General features: G+C 46.0%; 1 protein-coding gene across 7 annotated transcripts in view; it reads left to right on the top strand.

Moving 5' to 3' along the window:
• Window positions 1-24,946, top strand: part of enah (ENAH actin regulator) — a 100,711-nt gene extending 75,765 nt beyond the window's left edge. For 5 of the 7 annotated variants that reach the window (XM_036549437.1, XM_036549436.1, XM_036549435.1 and 2 more), the window contains 10 exons: window positions 9,796-10,169; window positions 13,746-14,507; window positions 16,701-17,032; window positions 17,515-17,636; window positions 17,955-18,009; window positions 18,383-18,431; window positions 18,848-18,914; window positions 22,034-22,118; window positions 23,371-23,428; window positions 23,694-24,946. In XM_036549437.1, coding sequence (XP_036405330.1) covers window positions 9,796-10,169; window positions 13,746-14,507; window positions 16,701-17,032; window positions 17,515-17,636; window positions 17,955-18,009; window positions 18,383-18,431; window positions 18,848-18,914; window positions 22,034-22,118; window positions 23,371-23,428; window positions 23,694-23,731 — 1,942 coding nt within the window. In that variant the 3' untranslated portion in view covers window positions 23,732-24,946. Of the gene's footprint in view, window positions 1-9,795; window positions 10,170-13,745; window positions 14,508-16,700; window positions 17,033-17,514; window positions 17,637-17,954; window positions 18,010-18,382; window positions 18,432-18,847; window positions 18,915-19,997; window positions 20,046-22,033; window positions 22,119-23,370; window positions 23,429-23,693 lie in introns of all 7 variants that reach the window. The other 2 variants (XM_036549434.1, XM_036549441.1) reach the window with 2 other exon arrangements.
• The last annotated feature ends 1,216 nt before the right edge of the window (window positions 24,947-26,162 follow it).

Genomic DNA, 26,162 nt, shown 5'->3' with positions numbered 1-26,162 from the left:
TTGGACTAATGAAATCTTATTCCAGCTTTACATGATTTATTGCCCAGGAAACACAGCTGCAGACATGAATTCAGCTCTGGCATATGTCACATCAGTAGGAGTTTCAGGCGATTACAGGACACCCAGCGCCAGGCCTGATAATGAGTAGCGAAGGGAGCTACTGCTAACTATATAATGAGGAAACGGACTGAAATTTTTGTGGGGAAAGAAGCAAACTAATTATCTGAAAATGAACCGCCAGAGAAAGTGTTGTGTTTGATGTACTAAGTAAAAACCATGTGAATGGCGTTTACAGCGCGAGCGTACAGCTTGGCGCTTTTGTGGATTTTCTTTTCATTTATTCCCATCCGTAGCTTATTTTGTCTGAGTGTGGTGCTGATGGTGCTGATGCCTGCCTCTAATAACCAGCGTATTTATGACACCTGAACGGACGGGCACACAGAGATACTGTGTGGGGTTTCAAGCGCGACTGTTCGAGATTAAATGCACACCAGGTGACTTGCTGATGTCAGTAAGGCGTTCGTACATCTGAAAGTAATACATTTGGTTCCTGTTAGAGTTAATGAATAACCGTATTACATACACACAATATTATTACTGCTGTCCGCATGCTAGCAAATACATTAATAAAGCATGGGGGCTTGTTTGTGAACGCTGTAAAGTAGTTAAACATTCTGTATATACTGCTCGAATGATTCAGCCTCAAAAAATGTGAGTATGTGAAGAGAAGTGTCAGGACGCATTCCATGCCCAGAGCCTTAAAACAATCTCTCTAATACAGTCAAGCCCTCCCTGACAACTGCTTTAGCTATGTGTTACACACGGCTCATGTTTACATCCTGACATTTAGTTGGCCCCTGTTCCCGTGTGTAGTATGAGGGCTCCTTATAAGGATATCTTGCCGAATCTCCTGCGGTCTGCCAAAACCAGAGGGGTTGTGATTCTTTCAAAGAATGTTTTTTTGTGAATGTAATGGAGTTGGCAACGAGCCTCCCACTCGCTCTCACACCTCCGGCCCACGTCCATATTTAGCCATTGCAGTCAATGAAACTGGCTGGATGCTTAATGTGTGATGTCATCGTGTGATGTGTACTCTGTACAATTCCTTCTAATGCCGCTGAGGTTGAGCAGAAAAGTGTCAGTAATGCTTCTCAGAGGACCTTTAATAACTTTGAGGGACTCTCAAGGGACAGCATTATGCTATCAGTTTGACCCTGGGTTTTATTTTAATAACAGCATTACGGGTCTGCAATTGGATAAAGATTTTCAGTGAAGGTTGCAGGCTTCAAGGTGGCCCTTAATAGTGTCTGATTCTTGCCTCAACTGTCTTGTCTTAAGTATACCTTCTGATTTGGAAATGACAGGAGTGTCTGCAAAGTGATGCAGTGAAATGTAGTGTAATGGTATGGATCTGGCTAAGTGCTGTAAATGTCACTTTGCTGTTTTTCTAGACAAACAAATTGTACATATTGGAAACAAACTGAAGGAATCTTGAAGGAACATGTGAATGAGAGTGCTCGATGCCCAGGTTTCCTCTATCCTTCCCTTGTGGAGAAAGCAATATTTCAAACTTTCTGCCCTGAACTTATCAGTGACTGGACAGAACTGTCTCCCTTGCCAGTGCTTTTTTTTAGCTTGCTTCTAAGTGAGCGCTGCTGGTCTGTCGGTAGTCCTGTGCTGTCCTTACTGCCAGGTGAAGGGATCGGCGGTGTCTGCAGGTTGCTGGATGTGTACTTTCTGTTGCCTGCTTGTATTTGTCAGCATCACACCTTTTCCTCTGCAACAAACCTCTTCCTGAGCCCGGATATCTTAATCAACTCGCAGAGCTTGCATGTGTGACAGAGAGAGTGAGGAACAGGGAGAGGGAGAGAGAGAGAATGAAGTAGTGTGCGTGAATGAAGCGGAGAGAGAGAGGGGAGAGAGAGAGAGAGGGGGAGAGAGAGAGAGGGGGGGGGAGAGAGAGGGCGAGAGAGAGGGGGAGAGAGAGAGGGAGAAGCATGGGCATGCTCAACCCCTCTGCTAGCCCCATTTGCTGACTCACTCCTTCCAGCCAAAAGCACGCTCGTTCTTCATCTCTGGTCTGAGCCCTGCACTGGACAAGCTGTGTGCAAGCGTGAGCGAGTGTGCGTGCGTGCATGCATGTGCATGTATCTGTGCGTGTGTGTGCATTCACGTGTGTGCACATGTGCGTGTGTGTGTGTGTGTGTGTGGCCAATTAGAGCGTGCTCTTAGAGAACCCTCGCTCAGTAACGGGCAGCGATGACACAGTGGGTTTTCCTTTTCACTTGCTTTTGCCGTTTTTGCATGGTCTATTTCCAGGCGCAATCCCACATCTACTTGCATGTACTAAGGGCACTGTCCTCTCTCTGCGCGGCGTTGTCGCGGTATTTTTGGCATAACCTCATCCTACCCGGATATCTCAGATTATGGTTTACAGAGGATTACATAAACAAAAAAAAATATGTGGAAATGATTTTTTTTTTTTTTTACCCTCTAGTTTATTACTGTAACTCCCGGCAGCTTGAACAGCAATCCCAAATCCCACCAGGACAGAAACAGCACATGAAAGAACATGCATCGCCTTTTGATGTGCCAAAAATACACAGTATTACCATTTGATTAAAAAGACATGAGCATCTTCATAATGCAGGGGTAAAAATAGGCATTTCCCGGCTGAAGCAGGTTAGCCCATACCGTTGCCTTGAGCACATCTGTCAGGTGGAAAACAAAGGGCTTTTTTTTTTCATCCAGATTTTCTCGAGCAGAGAGATTGCGGAAAGGCAGATCCCATGAGCTCAGTGACGTAATCATTCAAACACAAACCCTTTTCACTGGCCCGCATTTGCATAATGGCAGCATGGCAGAATGGCGGAAATTCAACGTCCGCAGCTGCTAGTGCTAACGTGTCATCTGTCAGATTGTAATGCACGTCGGAGTGCTGCTGGTTCCAACTTTGTGAATTTCCTGAGACGTTAGCGGTGCTTATTTACGCTTTTCCGGAACCGGGCCCAGCGAATGCGTCAGGTGCGGTGCACTGGCACGGCTAATGAGCACTCCAGCAGAATCTGAAGATCTCGCTCAAGACCCGTCTGAATGGCACCAGATGGGTTTTCTGGGCTCTGATCCATGCAGACAGACAGGACCATGGCATGTTTTTTTTTTTAACAGGCACCAAGTGCCTCCTGCAATGATAAAGAGAGCCGTTTCTGCCAAATGGACAGGGCCGCTCCCCTGGACGGTCCCGGGCGGCACCTTCGGTCTCATTTGTGTCCGATTCGTAACGGCTCCGAGATGCTAGGGTGCACGAACTGCTGCAGGGACTTTATGGATTACAGTTGGCTGTGCTCTTTGTTGTCACCCTATGGGCTCTGTGCAGAGAGGCCCGGGACTGTTGAGAGGGCAGTCTGGGTGTGTTAGAATGGATGGACTTTGATTCTGCCACTCCTGTGCTACTGTTGTCTCCCCTATACCCAGCCCTACCCAACCTCTTCCTTAGGTTCTTGCTCTGGGCCATGTAGCCCCCATACAAAAGAATTGATTACATTGTAGTAAGTTATTGGAAGGCTTTCTGATCCAAAGCCCCGTGTCGCCTACATTGCCTTAGCAACAGTTCCCCTGGTAACGGATGTCAGAGACCAAGACGCCAGCAGATTTGGTTCCTTTTAAACACATCTCGTCTCCCATAAGTGAGGAGTCAGAGAGTCAGAAGAAAGTTCTGTGCTTTTCTCATGGTTTTTAATTGGGTCTTTGTCCAGCTCAAATGGACTTCACCAAAATTGTAAGTGATACCAGGAATACTGTATAATTATAAGACTAGGATAATGAATCCGTCATTTATAATACATATATACTTGTTTGTATTTATGTATATAAGGTTTAGCTTGAAAATGGCTGATAATATCTACTTAAACAGCTTTATTTTCATACATTGGGGCTATAACTACATAGTTTGGTTGCATAGTTGAGCCCCAGCTCAGTTATGCTTTTTGAGGGATGAGTAACTTTAAAATGTTGTTGGAAAGTTAACCTCATAAAACGTGGTTGTCATGCGGAATTGGTTGTCTGTTGTTATTCTTAATATTCCCTCACTGAAAATGTGAAAAAATGAAAAATTTAAAAGCATTTTAAAGCAGTGGTGCAGATGCTGCTGTTGTCAGCTCCATCTGCATGTGTAATATCAACTGTTTATGCCTGATGTCACCATGTGGTCACTCTCCTCTTCAACACAATACCATCTTATTCACCCCTGCAAAGACAGCAGTGCTTTTAAAACTGACATCACCTTTTAGATAACTTGAAGTCATTAAAATCTTCCCCCAAACCAGAGCATGACATCACCGTATTAGAACTGCCATGGAGGGCTGAGGTCGGCGCTTTGACCCAGACGAGCTGTCCACTGCAAGGCTCGCTGCGTTATAAAATCTGTAAACATTCTGATACAAGACAGAACTCCCAGACCACCCATCTCCTGCTCATGAAAACCCTCGCCACTACCACCGCCTTCTGGAAATTCTCATCTCCCCCACGATAGGGGTGTGACATCCCCATATGAGTGACGCAGTGGTCACTTTTGGGAGCAGCGATGAGGCAGCATCCCTAAATAAGACTGCCATCATGGCCAGGGTGTGACGTCTGACACTCCTTAAGACAGGCCTGGCCGGAGCAGCTCCAGCCAGAAGTGTTTCCTGTACAGAGAGGAAGTGATGAGGATTGTGGGGCCCTATATTGTGCTGCCTGGGGGCAGGGTGTGTGATACCCGTGTGCTTTCACAGTAAGTGTTCTGGAACTTGTTCTACGCCAACTGTCAGACGTCTTTGGAAAAAAACAATTTTTCTCCTCGGCTTGTAATGTTGGTTTTGTGTTGAAACCATTTTTAGATTCAGGTTTGGTGTGCCTCATAAATGGTTGCAGTAAATATGATTGTAGCCAATGTGCTCATTACTCTGCGTCATTTTCCTCATAATGTGAATTTTATGTTTGCCATGGTCTCTTTCGTGAGCTTCCTTCCTCTATGAACAAATCTGGACAAAACCTTCTAGCGGTACATGACAGTAGATATAGATATATATTTAAAAAGCCTTTTATGTTTGTATGTTTTTTTCAATCGGCATCAAATCTGGATAGAATGGTTATTTTTTTAGCGAATGTGCCGTTTTTATATGGCTTGTAAATCCCTTAATTACTTTGGGTTACAGGATAATTAACATTTCCAGACATGGAAATTTCCAATTGGAAATGAGAATTGGTAAAGTGTGGCGTTAGCTGTTTGACTCCTCCCCAGTTTTGTGGGGAAGTGGAGATGTGGCAAATGCTGACAGCTCCCTGTTCCCTGAGCTCAGGGGCTGAAGGCAGGGCTAATTTTAAGTGACTGAGGTGCTGTTATGATCTCCCCTGCCAGGGAATGTGTGTGTGTCTGTGGCAGATAGCGTTACATACTTATGAAGCACTTGACAGAAATAGTATGAGATGGGCAGGTATGGAATTTCAACCTTAGAAAAAGATGATAAAAATACATCAGTGGCTGAGATCACGCGGGTTCAGGGTGATACTGTACAGCCGTGAGCATAAATTATGGTTGAACGGTGATCTATGAAAACAGATAAAATGAGATTTCTCCTTTAATTAAACAATGAAGCTGTACCTGTAGAGATTGGATCATTCAGTTAAGGACTGATAATTGAAACTTGAGGGTTTTTTATAGGGGGGGGGGGGGCATTGCACCTCATGATGTAGGGATCTGTACTGCATCCAGCACACACTTCATTTGACCACTCACAGATCACTCACTACTAGATCAGCATTGCACTTTAGCCCTGTTAAGCCTTGTCTGACTCACCCTGGGAGTACCAAACATAAACCCTTAGTCATCTTGGTATCAGATCCAAAATTTCAGCAGTGGTCCAATTATGTGTGCTTTTGACCACACACAGGAAATTATTAACGTTTCAGTTCAGACGGCACGTTTTCTAGTAATTCTCTGGCAGCCCTCTTTAACACAGTTAATGGTCCTTTATAACTCGACCCAGACTGAATACGAGTGGCTGTCCTTACAGTGCTCTGGTTATGTCACCAAAGTTTTCCTCGCTGAGTGCATGACGACGCTGTATGGACGGTGGCCGTCGTGAGCACTTGCTCTCTCTCCCGAGGCACGGTGTGAAACTGAATTATGAACGCCTTCCTGCTCGTGTAATTAACCGTGCGCGCGCCGTGGGGATTTGGGGAAGTGGGCCGGCGTGCGGGCTCCGAGGCCGGGTGTCCTAATGAAGTATTGGAGTGTGGGGAGTGCGGGGTTCCCCCCCCGGGGATCCAGGACGCGGGGACACCTTACAGACGGAAGTAATGAGCGCAGGAACGAGGGCAGGAGGAAAGGAGCCTGGGGGGAAGCCTGCCTGAGACAGCGGCCAGAATCTGCCGTGAGGAAACGGCGAGGTTGCCTTAAAAACACTCTGTCTTTCTGCTTGCATCACATAACCGGGAACTGGCCCACATGACTGTCCCTCAGGTTGGAGCTGCATGGATGTGAAGTGATACAGGTGTGCATAAGCTCCCCTGTAAGAAGACTTAGTTAAACTAGACTGGTCTGTATGTGATATTGCAAAAATAGTGAGGTGGTGAAATAAAACTTGGTGCACTGCACAGAATCATTTCAGTCGTGATCACTCGACTGGCTTATTACAGTAGTACTTTAATTTGAAAAATAGACCTCATCTGAGGTTATTCTTCTATGAACACATAGGCCTAATCTCAAAATGATCATTTTGCATGGGGCCTGAAAGACTGGTTTTCAGGAATGGCAAGGCAGTTTCCCTGGGTGCACCCACTGAGTTGGGCCATGTGCACACCAGATCCCTGCTCTGCTGAAATCCAATCAGAGCTCTGGCCATGTTAGGCGTAATCCTTAGGAAATGCATGTATATTCCCTGACGACTGCTACGCTCTGCTACCGAATGCCGTCTGGTGGACTTGGTGAACTTTCTCTTGCCATTGTTCCCCGTTGGTGGAATGACCTTCCACGCTTCATCCGTTCTGCCGAATCCCTCACTATTTTTAAGAAACATCTGAAGACACAACTCTTCTGCACTCACCTGACCACCAGAATCAGTACCACCTAAAGCAATTTCTTATGTCCTAAACTCTGTTTTCCTTTCAAAAAAAAATGTAATGGTTTATTGCAGCACCAGGCAGCTTGTACCTTGTCTGGCCAACTATTGAAACTTGGTTATGCAGCACTCCGTGTATGGCTTTCGCTTGTGTTGTACTCTGCCTCACTTGTAAGTCCCTTTGGATAAAAGCGTCTGCCAAATGGATAAACATAATGTAAAAGTAAAAGGCTGCATGTGATTGATTGGGGGGCGCGGGGGGTGGGGAGCTGGCTGTGGGACGGCAGGAGGCGATGAGCTCATGGGAACGAGACGACTCCTGCTGCGAACCGTGGGTGGCGGGCGGGGCGGAAGGTGCGTTGCGGGGGGGTTTTGTTTGCGCTCCAGGCGGAATGAAGTCATCCTCCGCCAGGGGGTTGGCAGATGGGGGCAGAGCCTCCCCGTCCCGTTCCCCTCCCCCCGCGGGCATGAGGCGACAGGTTGGGCACCTGCCTGCAGGACGGGAAGCGGCGATGATGTATGGGAGGTGGAGGGGCGGGGCGGTCCTGACATCATGGCTCCTGTGTGTGGAGGGACAGGTGTGCGGTACGCCCCGGCCAGATGGAAGGAGGGGGCGTGATGGCGGCGAGGGAGGGAGGGGTGCTGATGACTCTGTTCTGAGATACATGGGCCCCCCGCCGAGGAGCGTTTGACTTGGCGCGTAGAGCAGAGCTTGCCAAGCCCAGTGACTTCATTTAGAGCCAGCGCAGTGAGATCACTCGCAGCTCTCACCCATGCTGCGCGCCCTAAACCCTGAGAATACAGCGTCACTTCCCGACCAATTGGGGCACAGCGTTTAGCTGTCAAGCACTGTCTAAACTAAGCTAACATGATAGTGCTCACATGAGCCACTGTTAGTCAGATGCTGTGGGCCCACGCATATGCATGTGTGCAGTCAGGGGCTTCTCTTACTCAAGCGTCCATTGATTTCAAAGCTGAGAGTGGAACTGAAGACTTAGAGCTCAATTCAATATGTGTATTTCACCCCTTAAGCACACACAGATTCAAAAGTGTCCACACTTTCACATGGGAAAGGTCTATGTGTGTGTGGTGTCCCTTTTGGTTTACAGTGCTGAATGGCACTGACCCTAGTGGCTGGAATAGTGATTATCTGCATTTTGCCCTCTAGATCAGTGACAAAGCCAATATTTACACTGAATTTAGTCCCAGCATGGGGCTTCATCATACGTCCAGAATCATTTTCCTTGGGTCTGTACTTATACTCGTCTTTGAGCTTACGGGCCCTAAACTACAGTCTATTTGACTTATCTCAGCTAGGTCAGAAGGAGGTGAATGTGGACCTGCAGTGTTACATGTGCTGTAACATTGTGCACAAGGTCGTACTGAGCTTGATTAGATGCAGAGAGATGCCGACAAGGAACATCACTTAGTTCTTACGTGCAGAAAGAGCCAGGCTTCCCGCCAGCAACACAAGAAGGGTCACTGACACTTGGCTCTGCAGTGATGCAGTTGTTCATCTTTTAGATTCATGCTGCCCCCTAGTGGCCTCTACTGTACCAGTAGGAATTGGTCTCATGCATCATGCAATACAGCTCCACCTTCAGTCTGAATTGTAAACGAGTTTTGTGATGAAACCTCCTTTTGCTTTCTAGCCACCCCTTGTATATCCGTTCACAGTTTAGTATGGTTTTTGGTGAAGACTCAGTTCACCAAGTTGCACGTGAAAAATGAAAAAGAATCTGAGGGAAGTTTTTATCATATCAAAATATTTTTAAATGAACAGCATAATTTGAATGTTTCCAAAACCCAGACATGGCTAAACTAGAATGGATGTGCAATTCAACAATGCATTGTCATGCTAATTACAGCGTTGGATATGTTTTTGTACAATTACCTGTAAAATTGAAGCTTCACAAAATATTTCGCTTGGCATCACCCTGCTGCCAGAATTGTCAAACATCACCTGTAATGACCTGCCTTTTGCGGTTGGTTTTCATCCCTGGCATACCAATTAACCAGAGTGAAGGCTATTTTTTTGTAGGAATGCATACTGTTCCACCACATATGTTTACACACTGAGTGAGTGTTTTAGCAAATGCCATGGGGAATTTCTCAGATTTGTGGCCTGCATTGAGAATTTGCATTCCCTTTATTGAGGATGTTCACCAGTCTCTCATTCCTCTCACGTCAGAATTGAAACCTGCTGTCTTATATGTTTAATATATCAAATATGCATAGGTGTTTATGGGTCTGTAGATATGATTCTTCCATAGGTGGATCATAGTCTCTCAGACACAGAAATGGGAGTCAGATAACTGGGTGTGCATGGTGGTGAATCCTGATATTGCTGGGCACCTTGTTTAAAGCTCCATCCCCATATTTGTAACACTACCAACTAAAGCTATTTCTTGTATGGTAAGCTTTCTTTAACATTAAAAAAAAATTGATCTGTTGTTTCATGCGCTTTTATCTCTACCAGCTATCTTGTACTTTGTCTGAACGACTATTGAAACTTGGTCATGCTGCACTTCTTCTATTAATTCCTTATGTGACTTTTTGCTTGTCTTGTACTCTACCTCACTGCCTCTATGTAAGTCACGTTGGGTAAAAGTGTCTGCCAGATGAATAAATGTGTATGCAATGGAAGTGTTTCTGACTTGGTTCTGCACCTCTCCCTGTTGTCTCCCCCCGGCAGGCAGCTGCAGGAGCTGCAGCGTCAGAAGGAGCTGGAGCGGGAGCGGGCGGAGCGCGAACGGGCGGAGCGGGAGCGGGCGGAGCGCGAGCAGCGGGAGATGCTGGAGAGGGAGCGTCTGGAGCGCGAGCGGCAGGAGCGGGAGCGGGCGGAGCGGGAGCGGGCGGAGCGGGAGCAGGCCGAGCGCGAGCGCCTGGAGCGGGAGCGGCTGGAGCAGGAGCAGCTGGAGCGGGAGAAGCAGCAGGAGAGAGAGCGTGCCGAGAGAGAGCTGATGGAGCGAGAGAGGGCGGAGCGGGAGAAGCAGGAGAGGGAGCACCAGGAGCAGCTGGACCGCGAGCAGATGGACTGGGAGCGGGGGCGGCGCATGTCCAACGCCGGTGAGCATCCTTCCCTCTCTCTCTCGCTCTCTCTCTCTCCCTCTCAGAGTCGGTGCTTCTGTGTCCGAGCGAATCGCAGCGCAGGGAGGGCCGGGCGATTGGGCCGGACGGATACAGGTGAACAGGAGTCGTTTGGCGACCGCGGGATTGCCGAGTGGCTCAGAGGCGAATATATTAGCGAGCGAGGGTTAGAGGTTGGTAATGCTGGGATTGGAACCCAAGCCGAGACTGGGACTCTCTTACGCGCTCTCGCCCCGTTCATTAGCATAACCCGGTTTGGATGTCTTTTGATTCCTGCCCATCTGTTGGCAAATTGGTCCTCGTTAGTCAACAGCTTGAGTGGCGGAAGAGCCGAGGGAGTCTAAGGGGGTTCTCTGGGCGCACTGACAAGACGACCCTGTGCAGCCTGCTTCCTCAAGCTGGGTTTGTATTGGGACCAGTGGTGACAACTGGGACATTTCCAGTGAAGTGTTCCGGGCGGAAGAGGCTTTTTGAGAGGTGAGTTGGGGAGAGCTTTTGAGGCGCGGAGTGGGGTTTTGCCGTCAGTGCAGGGCTGTGGTAAGCAGAGCCCCATCGCTCTGCATCACGGTTCAGTGCCAAACGCATCACATTAGAGGGTCCAGATCTGCAGCTTGAGTCAGAGGCTAAAAATACATTGAACTGCTTTGCTCCGAGATATGGGAGGAGCTTGTCTTCATGCCACAATCTGTGATGGAATTGTGAATTTCACTTTTACACTTGACCATGTTTGGCTTTGAAGGTGAAGGCTGATGCTAGGAGAGTTTTAAGTCCCAAGATTTCACCAGATGAGCTTGATTTTAAATTCAGCGCTGTTGTTGGTTGGAATGGTGTATATACTTATAAAGTGAACTCGTATTTGCCCAAATGAAAATCTTTTGATGTGTTACTGTATGAATTTTTTTTGTTGACTGTTATTTACATATGTTAACACTTGTGATATGAGACTTTTTCATGATCTAATGCTTGGCAGCAAAAGCTTTAGTGAGCCTAACAAGTGCAACATGCAAGGGGGCGTCATGACTAACATGGGATTTGAAAGGCATTAACAAGGAAACATTCCTTACTCAGGTCTTTAATCGGTCAGCATCTGTCTCGAGTCTGTCATGTATTAGCCATAGCCTTAATCAGATTTGAGAAGAACAGATGTTCCTTGTTTTCAAACAAACTCTGAACATCTACTAACTAAATGTGCTGTATCCCTAGGTAACCCTTCCGAAATTGGTCTGAAATTAGCCCTTTATTTCCAGCTCCAGCTAATGTTTCTCCTCACCGTTGAGATTTCATATCACTTCAGAGGAGGTTTGCCTGGTGCTGGAAGAGATGCTGAAGAGACTTTCTCTCACGCTGCTAAATAAGGGTTAGGCTTTATCTGGAGTTGGCTGTGGCAGAGTTGGCCTGTTGGTGGAGGAAGCTGTGTTCACACCCAGCTGATCCGAGACCTGGAGTATCCGTGCACGGGGCTGTGGTGTGACTGTGCTTTCAGAGCCAGAGAATCCCATTATGCGCTGCCCATTATACCGCCCTGAGATCAACACAAAGCTGCGGCCAGCGTAACGTGACCTGCTTGTGGCCCGGTGACCCGCGTGGGCCCAGAGTATCAGAGATCAGCCAAGAAGAAGGGAGGGAAGCAGCAGGCTTAAGAAGAGAGATCTAATGCATTAGAATAGGCTCACAGCACTTGCGCTCACTCCGTGAGACAATGCCATCTTGCACTTGGGTGAATGGTTGGGGGGGGGGTACTGCAGGTTCTGCGAGGGACGCGTTGTCTATGTAGTGCAGTGAAAGGGTTTCCCCCTGTGCGAGTGGCGGTTCAACCTCGCTTGGAGGCGTGGCCGGTGATGAGTGACAGGGAGGCCCCGAGTCTGCCGGTCGCCTGACTCTCGCAGGCTCCTTTTCAGGGGTAGTGGACCAGAAGGAGGGCGGGGTCAAAGGATTAGCAACCTCAGACCCACGGTAAACATATGGCAAGACAAACAGCACTCGGCCAAAAAAACCAGAGCATGCATAATTCGGCAACTGTGCCCTCGTAGCATGGCCAGAGAGAAGAGTTCTCCTCTCAGCCGGAACAAACGACTCCGTTTGCGCTCTTGTGTTAATTATAAAGACTGTTTTTAAATGAAAATATTTCTTTTCATCCACTTTGGGGGATAAGGAGGTTGTCAGATTGTGAACAGAATGCTCAGGGAATGGGCCTCTGCTATCAGTGAGGTACTCGTTTCCAGGCTTTGGCTGCAATTTATTTTCAATTACAATGTTTGAGGGAGGAACTGCATCTAAATTAATTTTAAGAGTATTAACTTTACGCAAAAAGCTCCAGCACAAAGACTCCAGAGCTCATCTGAAATGTATTAATGGCCCAAAGTTTGAGAGTTCCTTCTGTATAACACGATACATATGTCACTGAATTATTTACAGTAATTACCAAGGGCCTGGGTGGGAGGGTTGTGCTGCTCTACTCTCTACTCTTGAAGAACCAGCATCATGCTGATACACACCACGTTACCCATGCTAAAACTTTTATTCCTGCTGTTGCGCATAACTCATCCAGTCTAAATATTAAAGCCTTATTGCATTCCAGTGCAAGTGGCACCTGTTAGTCAGATCTCCTTCACTTGTGGAGAGAGATTTAAAATAACAATAAAAATACAGTAACATTTCTTCTTCAGGATTGGTGCAGTCTGAGGGCATGTGCCATTTTGGAATTAAGGCAAAATAAGTCTTTCATATTCTTACGGCCCTTTTGATGGGACATGATGGGTCAACTAGACTGGAGGTATGGTGAATTGCAGATTACAAGTAAGGTATATATCACAACTTTATGATCGTAAAGGATGTTGTGTGCTTGGCGGTGGTTGTAGTTTCAGCTAAAGATGGTCTGCTCAGTGCAGTGTGCAGCCTTGCATCTGAAGCCGGTAGTGCCAAAATGTGTACCCAGATGTGCAGTTGTGCACCAAAATCTGTTTTATTGAAGTATAACTTCCACATGTCCACGTTAGAATTGATGGCGACTGTTTTCTGAATCTCTGTTGATCTGCTTTGCTTTGGTGTCATTGTGTGAGAGTGGGGCTTCGATGTAGCATGGTGAACGTGAATGATTTGACTTTTTGTTCGGTGTGCATTTCTCTTTTGGGCTACAAAGATGTTAATGCAAGTTGATGTGTGCATTCGGTAATAATGACAACATTCAGTGAGTCTTTAAAGGAACTCACTCTTGACAAACATTATATTGTGCTGTTAGTGTATGTGGGACCATTAATTCAAAGAGAAGTTCAACAACTTCCTAACTTTTATATACACCATATTAAAGATTGTTTACACAGAAGGTTTCTGGTCTTGTTTCAACAGCTAACCTTCATACTAATTGTAGTGTCCTTTATTTGAATAAAGAAGAAAGGAAAAGGAGATGTGGTCTGTGTTGGTTTTCCTGCTTCATTTGCTCCCTTTTCTCTCCTCTCTTTTCTCTCTCTCTTTCTGTCTTTCTCTCGCTGTCCTATGTACTTTCCCTGTGCACGGCTACTGCTTCCTCCCTCCTGTCCTGTTGTCCGGTGTGTTTAGCATTTGAAAGCACCCTCTACAACCCTCCACCTCCAGAGTACTCGAAGACTTCCTCCTCGCCAATTTCTCCCTCCACTCCCAACTTCGTGCCTCCTGCCCCCTCCCCCTCCTCTGCCGCACCCCCTACCCCTCCCTTGCGTCACTCCGCTTCCCGCTTCGCCACGTCCCTGGGCTCCGCTTTCCACCCTGTCCTGCCCCACTACGCCACCGTACCCCGGCCTCTTAACAAGCACCCGCCCGCCCCGCCCACGCCCCCAGCCCCTGCCCCGGCACCACCTCCGGCCCCGCCCTCCAAGTCCGTCGTCTGGTCGGCGACCAACTTCAGCCCCCTCCCCCCGTCCCCACCAGTCATGATCAGCAGCCCCCCCGGGAAGGCCGCCGGGCCACGCCCCATCATCGCCATCCCCGCCCCCAGCCCGCTCTCCCAGAAGCCCCCGTCCCCTTCGCCCGGCGCCCCCAACGGGCCCCCGGAGTCCCCCCAGCCCCACATCCTGTCGCCAGCCCCGACCCCACCGCCGCCGCCCCCTCCGCCCCCTCCGCCGCTGCCCCCGCTGTCCCTGTCGTCCTCCTGCCAGGCGTCCCCGACGTCCCCCGCCACCCCCCTCGTGTCCTCCCCCTCATCCCAGGCTGCTCTTCTGCCTCCTCCTTCCACAGCTCCCCCTGCCTTTGCTGAGCACTCTGTAAACTCTGTGCTGGGAGACGCCTGCTCCTCTGCCCCAGAGCCGGGAGCGTCTCACCCCGCCGACCCTCCCACCCAGCCGGGTAAGGCCTCCTCTCTCGGTTGTCTCCGCCTCCTCCACTAATCCACTAACGGGGTCTGAGCGAGCCGTGGGGAGGGGGGCACCCTCGTTGGGGGGGGGGGGGAGCCTGGATCTGCGACTCTGGGCTCTGCTGAGTGCGCGACAGGGCTGTTGTATCAGGCTGTGAAAAAATGGTTCCACATGTTGGCTAGGCGTTCGTCCGCCATCCGCAGTGTATGTCTCGCTCTCCTGTTGTTTGGCTGCCTCGGTTTCATTTCTGTTGTTGTCCATTGGGCTCGGATCGTCTGGTTCGCTTTCAACAGAACCGTGTTTTGGGCTTGTCGGTTCTAGCACATCAGTTTCCTCTCACAAGCTTCTCTGAAAACGCTGCCCTTTTTCAGAAAGCTAAGCTGTGCAAAGTGATGTTGCAAAATATAGTTCATTGTCTGTTGTTTTGTTTGTTTGTTTCCCCTTTGCCTATTTGTTTAAGCATATTAATTTTCTGCAATTCACCATTTTAGTCACTCATGTTTTCTTTTGTTATAAATTTTTACCTCCAGTGTACTGTGTAGACATGTTCATCAACATATAAGAGCCAAGGCTACTGTATTGTATTACAGTGGCTTTGTATCTGTGAGTCATTACTTTATGTGTCTGTTGATTGGAGTGAAAGCTCCTATCAATCAAACCTCTAAGTGTGTTCTCTCTGGGAAACTGCAGCAGTCAGGTTATTGCTCCGGGGTCAGGAGCAGAGTGACAGACGTGGCAGTTGCTTTTCTGTCCTTAACACTGCTTATCCGCATCCATAAACTGATGGGTAAGGTCTGGTTGCTTTAGGAAATGTGTCCGAAGGACTGTAGGAATTTCATTCCACTCTACTGAGATTTGAGCTTTTTTGTTTATGAGTAAAAGGAACTCAAACTTCAAATATTCTCATTCCATGCTCGTATCTCTGTTCAATATTTTGATAATAAGATGCTATAATAGGGATATTGTTTTTAGAGATGGTCAACACAAAAACATAAAAGCTCTAATTGCATTGGTCTGTTTCTTGGTGGTCACATATTGGCTACCCATGGGCAGAATACACAGGTAATGAAGTGAACTGAAGTTCTTTTATTCACATATTTTTACTATATCTTAAGATTAGTGCCAGATTAGAATGCTTTCAGTAATTTCTCTTCTAATCTTAAATGCATTATGAGCAACTAGTAGTTCATTCATGAATTTCCTGTTAATAGTATTTACAGTCCCCTGCAGTAGCATGACCCCATATCAACCAACTACATGACACCATTGTTTTTGGTGGGAAAACATCACTGGAATGTCAAACAGTTTCACATTGTGCATGAATGGCTTTGAAATGGAAGATGAACATTAGGGTTGACGTTAACCCCCTCGTGGCAGCGTTAACGATCGTAACGCTGACCCTTCGATCATCAGTGGTCACTGTTCCTGTGGATGGCATTCAAAGCACTGGTTCCATGGTAGCCCTTGTCACGTTGTCAGTCCACTGTCAGTGTTGGCTTGATGACACAGTTCATCGTTCATGGACCATGTTCAATATGTTCGCTTTCCATCAAGGCCTATTGATCACATCTTGTGTCTGCAGTGTGATGGCTAATTAGGATCAGCACTGAATCCTCACCGTAATTCATCCCTCAAAATGTCAATGCATGGGGAGGGGGGGTGGGGGGTGGAGGAATACGGGATGTGGGTAGCTTCAGCAGAGCAAGTGAGTCTGCTTTTCCTGCCTGTTTTATTTTGTGTCAGCTGGAGGAGCCAGTATAGATTTAGTTGTGAAGTTGATGCTGTTTTCCTTTCAGATAGTTACATTGAGGCCCTAAATGTTGCCATAACTCTGGACTCTACACTAATATGCTTTATTACGTGTGATTGCATTGGGGGAGGGGCTCTGATGTGGGCTGACACGGTGATGTTTCCAGCAAACCGATTACCTGATATTTTTACATGAAAATTTAAAAATGACATTCACAGACCAGTAGGCATAGTGATAGCTATTTTTACTTAACTGTTTTTTGTACAATGAAGTCAATCACTCTCATTTCCTAAAGAATGTTTTAGAAACCTGAACATTTGTGTGCTTTTGTTAAATTTGGCTTATGTAGTCAGACTCCTGACACAGCACTCCCTGAAATGTTTCCTGAGCTTGGTGCTGACAGCTTGATTTTTCTCCTTTTTTTGCCCCTAACAGATACAGCGCAGGGGCCACCTGCTCCTCCTCCCCCACCCCCTCTCCCTCCCGGCTCCACTGTGACCCCCACTGCCGGGCCGCCACCCCCTCCTGGCCCCCCTCCCCCTCCCCCTCCCCCACTCCCTCCCTCGCTCACCCCGACGGGCCCACCTCCCCCACCTGGCCCTCCCCCTCCCCCTCCAGGTCAGGCCCCTCCTCCTACTCCACCTCCTCCCCCAGCTCCACCCCTCCCCTCTGGGCTGTTCGCTCCATCTCCAAGTCCCGAGGAGAACCGGCCCCTCGCTGGATTGGCCGCCGCCCTCGCTGGAGCCAAACTACGGAAAGTGCCAAGGGTGAGAGGAATACAGCGAAGAATGATAGCACAAAACTAACCTTTATGTTCCTTCATTAACATCTTCTGATTATACTTGTTTGAGGTAATCAGGAATGTAAAGAGTTAATACTGAGCTCTAGAAATTCAAGGTATCTTTCTTGAGAATATCCTTTTTTTTTTTTTTTATAAAAATGTGAACGTGTTCCCAGAACTTGTGGGACTGCTTAAGTCAGTTGTGTACTGAGGTATGCCAGCTTTAACTCAAATATTTTTCTCTTGCTGTAAAATGAAATTAGTTGAATAAATATGTAGCAGGTAATTTGTTGTGTCCTTTGACAGTTCCATGGCTGCAAGTCTTCAGCCAGACATAATTTATAATAACAAATTAATCTATAACAAGGATAAATAGAGTGGTGTAAACAGAATTCAAACCTTGGAGGTCAAAACAACACGTGTAAGACGAGTACAGATACTTAACTAATGGGTCTGTCTGCACTTCAGAACGATGACGCATCGGGGGCCGCAGCTGCTGCTGGTGCCAAGGGCGACGCGTCCCGTGGAAACGGCCCACTCCCTGGCGGCGGGGGCCTTATGGAGGAGATGAGCGCCCTGCTGGCCAGGAGGTGACATTACGCTCAAGCTTCCCTGTCTGAGAGGGGGGGGGACATGTAGTCCACAAAAAATGTTAGGGAAAGGCCTGCTGAATGAACACAAGTTAATGATAATCCTAGGTTAAAGAAACAGGACTCCGTAGTAGTGCTTTCTCAGCGTTGCATGCGATAACACACACCTTATGATCTGGGTGTGCAGTAGTGCAAAGTTACCTTTATTTGCATGTGTTTAGACTTGGTGAACATACAGTATTCACAGCTGAGCATACTCGTGGTGCTGTACTGTGCCGGACTGTTGCACTGAGTTTTGTGCTCTTTGCCTCCATGCAGGAGAAGAATTGCAGAAAAGGGATCATCCCCAGAACCAGAACAGAAAGACAAAACCGTGAGTACCCAGTGGGCCAAAACTGGGCTCTGTCAGTTTTCTCTGACTTCTAAGGGCTGCTTGGCACCTAGCAACAGGAATACCTGCATACTCTACTCAATAATATTACTGACAGGTGTCCTGGTTAAGTGTATTAGGTTCAGTTCTAGCTGATTGTAGTCTCCGTCTTGATTGGTTAAGTTGTATCAGTGAGTAGTGTATCTAGTTGCTTGAGACAATCAGAAACCCTGAACCTCTGCCACGAGCAAGGGCTTAGTTTGTGTCTCATTGACCTGATTTTGCTGTTTGTTGCTGGGGGAGAAATGTATGAAGGGCTATCTGCCTTTGGAGTGCTCTGATCTTTGACCTTGACCCGTACCCTCTCTACCAACAGGATGAGGCAGAGCCCACAACTCCAAAGGTCTCTGCGTGTAACACGCCAGGTGAGGGTCACTCTCTCTGAGGACACACAGCTGGACAAATGCAGGCTGTAGAGAGCATAGATCGGAGGCGTTCTGATGAGGAGCATTTCAGTCAGGACTGTTAATCAGCAATTTTTACAGCAGTTTCTGTTAAGGTGGCAATGCTTGAAGGCAGTAGAAACACTTTTGCTCAAGCTCAGCATATATATTGCTATACTTGCAGTATGTATTTCTTTTGTTGTGAACGTGCTTCTTTGTTCATTTTCATATTATATAAACAGGGGTGGAGATGGTCCTCTCTATTAACCAAATATTTGCCATAAAATATTTTCTGTGAAACTGTATTATGTTTTTAATGCTTGTGTTTGTAACAACTTCATGAAGAACCATGTGGACCTTCTAATTGCTCTGTTTCTTTTGTTCTTATTTCATTTTAGATATGCCCAGAAAGCCTTGGGAACGGGCAAACACTATGAATGGTAGCAAATCGCCGGTCATTGGGAGGTAAGAGTTAATGACGGCAAAATGCGCAGATGCGGCTTTTCACGATTTTTTCATTCGCATAAATGTAGTGCTTTTCATTACACATTTCCTTCCCATTGGATGCATCACTTTTGGGACAGACACTCATATGGGTGTAACTGGAGTCTCTGCCACCAATCATTTTTCATGTGAATCACTCAACTTGCACGCATAGCGTCACCTGGCTGTTGGGACTCCAGCAGAGCACGGCACATTGTTACTGTTATTAAAGGCTGCCCTTCAGCTGCCTGCTGTTTAACATTACTAAAGCACACTCATGTGGCTTATTGCTGAGTCCCTGTCTGTTTCAGTAGGTGTTTTATTTTAATCCGGTACAGTATGTCATACATACTCTTGGAAAACGGGTGCTATACTGATGACTGCACAGTTCTCAAATCATTGTGTAGAAGTGATTCATACACGCACATTTGATGCAACTTTATATAATGAAATGCTTGTTAGCAGTTAATGGAGATGGTTATGTGTTCATATATTGTCCTCCATATATTTCCCTGCTTGGAAAACTTTGTCTTTGGGTCCTGAGTGTCTCAGTCAGCACGACGTTCACTTTGTGTACAGGCTGAGCCCTATGGTTCGGGTTCAGAATCCAGCCATGTCATTTACTTACAATGACCAGAATCCCACAGCAGGGGAGCACATTGGCATTGTTTTAGGGGTGGGTACGTTAATTTGTCAGGTGCTTACAAGTTGCTCCAATTGCATCAGTGGAGTAGCAACAATCCTCCAATGGACGTTCCAGTTTTAACTCCATTGCATTCACTTTGCGTCAGCTCTTGAGTACAGAGATTGTCACAGTGAGTCGAGCCGTGTTTACAACTGCCATTTCCTAAACAGGGTTTCAGAATGTGTGTGGGGGGAAGAATTAAAAATGGTACAACATGTTTTGTTGTGAAGATTAACTTGGAGAGTAATCTTAGGTTTGCTCCATCGTTAGGACATTTATTAGGCTGTTAAAGGCTGGCGTCCTGGATGAAAGTGGGGGGTGGGGTGTTGGGTGGGGCCCCAGGACTCGGCTTTTTTCAGCGAGTGTCTTTGCTCTCACAGACGGGACACCCCCTGGAGAAATCAGATGGTTTCTGATCCGTTAAACAGGTATATGAGCCTGTAGAGTAAATCTCTCTTTCTCACATCTTGCTGTGCTGGAATTGATCTTTGGGGAGGGGATGGTATTTTGAATGTATTTTTACCAATTCCTACTGTCATTTCAGTTTTTATTTATTAATGTGCCAATAAGGTAATCGCCAGGACCACATTTCAAGAACTTGCTGCAGAAACTCTGTTAAACATTTATTGGAAGTGTTTCCAACCTGTTTGCCGGCTTCAGAGTTTATGTGCCTTTTGAAGCTGCAGCCTCAGCCTCATAGAAACTGGCCATTCTTCAGCTGTGTCGCTTAGAGAAGCGGGTACGTGACGGTAACAACACGGGAGGGAGGTTCCGCCTAGCGGCCTGTTGCCTGAGCGAGACGTTACCATGGCAACAGAGTGTCTCACTGAAGAGTGACAGTGCCAACTCCCTCCCAGCAGGGCCGCAAGATAACGCCACACTCCCAGAGCGCGCAGATGGGCGTGCTTAATTTCTGCCCATTAAAAAAAAGCCTGACTGTCAGCTGAAGAGCCAAACGGACCTGTCGCTGACAGAGAACGAGCCATTTCTGCCAAGTAACATTTATGAGAACACATGTTTTACATATTTATCCACAGAGACATAAATGCAGCTCATCTGAATTATGTAAAACAACAGGATTTCAAAATCTGTTTCAAAAAAGTTTCAAAATCTTGGCCTGCTGGTTGTACTAGGTCATTCCTTTGTACCCTATTGGGTTGTCTTTTCTCTCTGGCAAGCTATCATGTTCATATACTTTATATCCCTGATCATCAAATATTAAGACAAGGGCATTATGTGCCTCTCTCCCCCTGGGGTGATTACCTTGTTGGCAATGGTTTCCTGTCAGTTTTCTCCAGTGGCAGAGGTGCATGAGTGTGAAGCTGCAATATTATGTCTGCATGTCTCAGTTGGCAGTAAGCCTTCTGCATCCTCCCTCCCTGCCTCCCCCACACCCCCTCAGCTCTGTACCCATGGCAGTGAATGCACTTGGTAATGGAGTGTTGGTTGTCATGGAGTTGTTATATTAACAATGTGTTCAGCAGTGAGTTGTGTTTCCCTGATGCCATTGTGAGGCGACCGCATAAGTGTTTGTATCTACGTCTGGGATAATTACAACTGTTATGCATCAAATGGCATGAAATAGTACCCCCAGTGCATAGTAGTTTCAGCCATTGAATGGTTTACATAAAAGAAGGTTAATGTACCACTAGCTGACAACTTCTAGTACCTGCTTTTAGTAAAACCAGGAATGGCTGCAGTGTTATGCATTAGGAGTGCCATTTATATACCTGTAATTTGACAGCTGTATAACTATCCCAGAACTCCAGGAGTCTGTAGTTATTGGGGAACTCCAGGAGTTTGGTTTGGGTCTGGTTTGTGTATGTGAACATAAGACAGAGATATAATAGGTTAGTTAGTTAGTGTGCTCTCAAAACTGAAGATTTAGTGAGCATAATGCATCACCCGCAAAAGTGCCTATTTACAAATCACTTATTAGCGATGCAAAGAGTCTTTATCTTTATGTATGTAACATTTAATGCAGGGAGGAGAAAAAGCCAATCAAAAAGGTAAAGAAGTGTGTCCTGAAGTGACTCTGTCTGTACTATTCTGTATAAAGAACCGTACTGTACTGTATTTAGAGAAACTGCTAAATTAGATTTAATTGGTCTAAAGACACATGAACTGTCTCCCTGGAACCTTTTATGAACTGGTATTTTTGATTTCAAGCTACTAATTAGTTTTGATGTGCAGCCATTTTCAGACACTAAAAATGGCTGCACATCGATAGCTTGAAGAGTAGCGTAGATGTCCTCAAAGAGCTTAATGCAGTCATGGTGAGTTCATTACTGCAGTGCTGTGTGTTATATGTTGCAGTGACTTGTTTGGAGAAATGGGGCTTTCATTTATCTCTGTTACCCTTCAGCGATTACTGAAGAGAAACTTCTCTCTCAGTATGTCCATCTCTCATCCTCAGACCGAAGTCCACGCCCACACCGACTGGATCCCTAAGTGCCAACGGGGTGCCAACAGAAGGTCTCGACTACGACAGATTGAAACAGGTAAAGACGTCATCTGTGCAGGATGAAGAACAGGGGGGGGGCAGGCCGTGCCCTCTCCAAAACTGCAGAAACGCAACAGCCCACCACCCGGACACACCGCGGGCGAGCGGTATTGTGTTACGCTGTGTGGAGAGCAGGGAGGGTGTGTCCATTGAGCGCAGTGTGTGCGCCGGGGCAATCCCTCCCTCGTCCCCGGCAAGGGAGAGTGCCAGGGCTCCTGCCCTGCCCCAGATAAGTGCAGCTTCTCCACATGCCCTCGCTATCTGCAGACGCAGCAGGCGGTGTGTGAAAAGGGGCCGGGAATTAATGCACGGCGAAGACTGACTCATTGATACGGCGGGAGGATTTACAAGGCCACCCTGAGTTCAGGCAGACAGGCAGCACTCGGTTCATTGATGCCGGGGATTTTGCTTGTTGCCTAGTGCTCTGGGAGTATTTTTTTCCACGTAGCTTAATCCATCAGTGTATTAGCTTTGAGATAATTGCACTGAATAATATTACTACTATTTTGGCTGTATTGGAGCACCGGGCATGCATGTGGACACTGCGTCCAGTCAGTCTGTATGAGTAGTTTGGAGAAATGCTGATAATGGTCATAAAGCAAGGCATTCCCCTGTGGGAAGATGCTGAAGGGCTGAATTCATACTCAGTAATGGAAGGTGTTAATGATGAGGTCTGAGGAATGAAAGCACTTAAATCATGGATGTAAATAAGAGTGTTAATTTGGCCTGTTTAGAACAATGACATGGAAGTCCTTGGAGAGCGTGAAGCATATGCACCAGAACGGTGCAGTGTCTGTAATTGAACCAACAGCAGTGCACGTTGGGTAATTTTAGAGCTATTGATGAAGGAAATTGGAGGGGACACTCCAGATGGATGAATGTATGGAAAATAATAGATTCACCTGTTCACGGGCTATTTCAGTAGAACAGAACATGTAAAACCAGCTCTGACTGGAGAATACAAACAGGTTTGGTATTGCAGCAGCAGGAAATGGAATTGAGTCATAGCGAGAGACAAAAATAATCAGAAATGAAGCTAAGGAAATCCCTACAAGTGTAAATCTCTTCATCTTAAAACTCCTGTAATTTGGCTTACTTTGAGATGTGAATTGTCTAAAATGTAGCAACTATCAAGGAGTCTGTATTTTTAGAGGGCTTTGTGGTTCATGATCTCCTGATTTCAGATGAAGCCTCTTTCAGCTTGAACTAATCTGTTGCTCATTTTCCTGTTCTGAAATCCTTTCTTGCAGGACATCCTAGATGAAATGAGGAAGGAACTCACCAAGCTGAAAGAAGAGCTGATTGATGGTAAGCCTCATTAAAAGTCCCCTCTAACTGTAAGTTAAGGTGTGTGATTAGACACCCTGTAAGCTTGCCAAAAAAGTCCAATTCACTTGATGCCATTTCTGGTAACTGGTTTCTTGACTTTTTCCACAAAATGTATTCAGTTGTAATAGAAGACACAGGCATACGATGTGTCTGAATGTCTGAAGAGTTTTGCAGCTCAAATGTAGTGTAAAATGTATTTTTGTGTCAATGCAGTTCACTGATCCCTCTGTCTCTCTATTTGCAGCTATCAGGGAGGAACTGGGCAAGTCAAACACCGCGTAGAAGGGTCTGACCTCCCTCTACATTAACCCCTGACCTGACAACTCGAGGTTGACTTCAGTTACAACAATATTTAAAAAGAAACGAAAAAGGAAAAAAAAAGTTTAAGAGGTGGTGATAATAATAATACTATTAATAACGAAGACACATTGTTGTGGTTTGATGGAGAAGCGTCAGAAAAACACAAGTTGAGTGTGGGGAGTGGGAGACATGTAGCAGCGGGCGTTTCTCCTCTTTTAGAAGCCTGGCAGCTGTGCTGTTCCTGAGGACCTTCCCAGAACACAGGATACAGTCTTAAAGAGGAGTGACTGGAATTATGCAAAGATGACTTTCTTTGTTCATAACACAAGAAAACAAGGAAAATAATACAAAAAAAGAAGTAATGAAATATATACTGTATTACTCATCACAGTGTGATAAAGCAAACAGACAACATTCACACTTAACGAATCTGGACGGTTCGCACATACTTGTGAATTCATGGCAAAAGGCACGTTTAGAAGGTCTGTGTGGATGAAGGGAGGCTGAGGGGGGAGGAAGTATTGGGCTCAACTCATTTGGGCCATTAGAGGAGGGCTTTCTATCTGGATGAAGGACTATTGGACTGGGTAAAGTCTACTGCTGCAGGACTCTGTAAAGCTTGTCTTCCTGAAATACTCTTTTACCTGAATATGTACATTTAAAAAAAAAAAGAAAAAAAGATTATCTGCAAGTCGTTTCTTCATGTCTGTTCCAATGTATGGCCATATCAGGTAGCCTAATGGAGTCATGGGATGGCCAGTCTCTTGGTCTTTTTTGGCTTAATATCCTGAAAACATTTATTCTTTGGTTTGGTCTTTTCTGGAGAGGAACACTCAGAAGCCTAACTCAGTTGAGCCTGTGTAGGGCATTTCCTTTCACTGTTTGCGTGTTACACATTGGTGGCACAGTCACATTGGTAAATGCCTTCCTACTGTACATCATTGTAGCTCTTTACCAAAATCTCAGAGTCCTCCCTCATTCAAAGCATTGGTCAGTGCTGCATATTGCCAAGGCCGGATCTGTAGATAGAGCTCTTTGGAACTACTTTTTTCCATGTTTTGTTTGATTTGAAGCTCTCTTTTTTTATTTCTGTCAAATTTAGTGCATGTCAAATTTTGTAAGGTGAAGGTCTTATGGCTGCCACGAAATTAATTATCGTCTCTGTCTGTGTATAAGCAATAAGTGTAACATCGCCTTTTAGTTGCCTTTTTTCAGTCTTCATGGCCCTCATTGCCCCCCCCCCCCCCCCCCCCAGTGTGGAGAGTGCTTGACTGTACGGCTTTTCTCAATATCCATGTGTTTAACTCAATTAAATACATTAATGATATTTGGAAAGGTGAGGTGGGGGTTGGGGCATCTTCCGTGTTTATAGCCATAATTCATTTACTGAGCTAAACCATGTATTTTTTATCCTATGTAGACACTATTTTTCATTTTGGGTTCTAGAATGCTGCATTTTGATTGGGATCACTGGCTGTATCCAGTTATAGTGTGACTCGGCCATGGAATGTTGTCTCTTTGTGCACAAGGCAAATGGCAGCGCAATCTCTGAGGGGTCAGCATTGTTGGATAACTTGCCCATTTTCTAACATACCCAAACATATGAATCTGACAACAAGACAATTCTACAGACATGTTTGTGCCATCAAAAGAATGTTTTTCACTTGTGGTTAGTGATAATATCTATTTATGTTATGTAATTTTTATTGTTTGCCTTTGTTTCCTTTATCACAGTTAAAGTAATTGGCCATTTTCGCTTCTTGACAGGGATAAGCATTTCCCTGAATGAGAGCTTTGGTTTTACACAGACCTGAACTGAGCAACACTAACATCATCAGAAAATGAAATTTCCTTTAGCAAGGTGTTTTGAAGGGTATCGATTCTCTTATCCGAGTTAAAATGATAAAAGAAGTACATAAATACTGACAGGAAACTCATTTTAACAATGTTGAGGTTCATGGTTCATGATTATATTGTAGGGGATTTATGATGATTGGGGATTCTACATGACTACAGTTCAATCATTAATGTCAGTATTTCCCCTAAAACTTTGTTTCATTTTTTTACTGAACAATTTAATGTTTAGTTTCATTCTACAACTTATCTGCACATTAATCTTCAGTAAAGGATTGTGTTAAAGTCAGAGAGACTGGAATGATGGTATATAACATATTTCACCCTTTATATATGGTTGTGGTTTTCTTTTCTATAATTTAACCACAATCTCTCTGGATCAAAATATTAGAAAGTTTGTAAAGAGTGTTTACAGCATCGATTGCACTTTAAAACCCCATAGAAATTCATATTATGGTACTGCTTGCAAGATGCAACCATTGCCCAACGGTGCGGCAATCTCACCAAAGTTTTCAACCATGGTATCATCCTAAAAAATGCCATTCTTTTCTAAGCTTTC

Source organism: Megalops cyprinoides, chromosome 17 (genome assembly GCF_013368585.1).
Source record: "Megalops cyprinoides isolate fMegCyp1 chromosome 17, fMegCyp1.pri, whole genome shotgun sequence".
In the NCBI taxonomy this organism is placed as follows: Eukaryota; Metazoa; Chordata; class Actinopteri; order Elopiformes; family Megalopidae; genus Megalops; species Megalops cyprinoides.
Note: the sequence above shows the minus strand (reverse complement) of the source record. Positions and strands in the feature narration are given on the sequence as shown.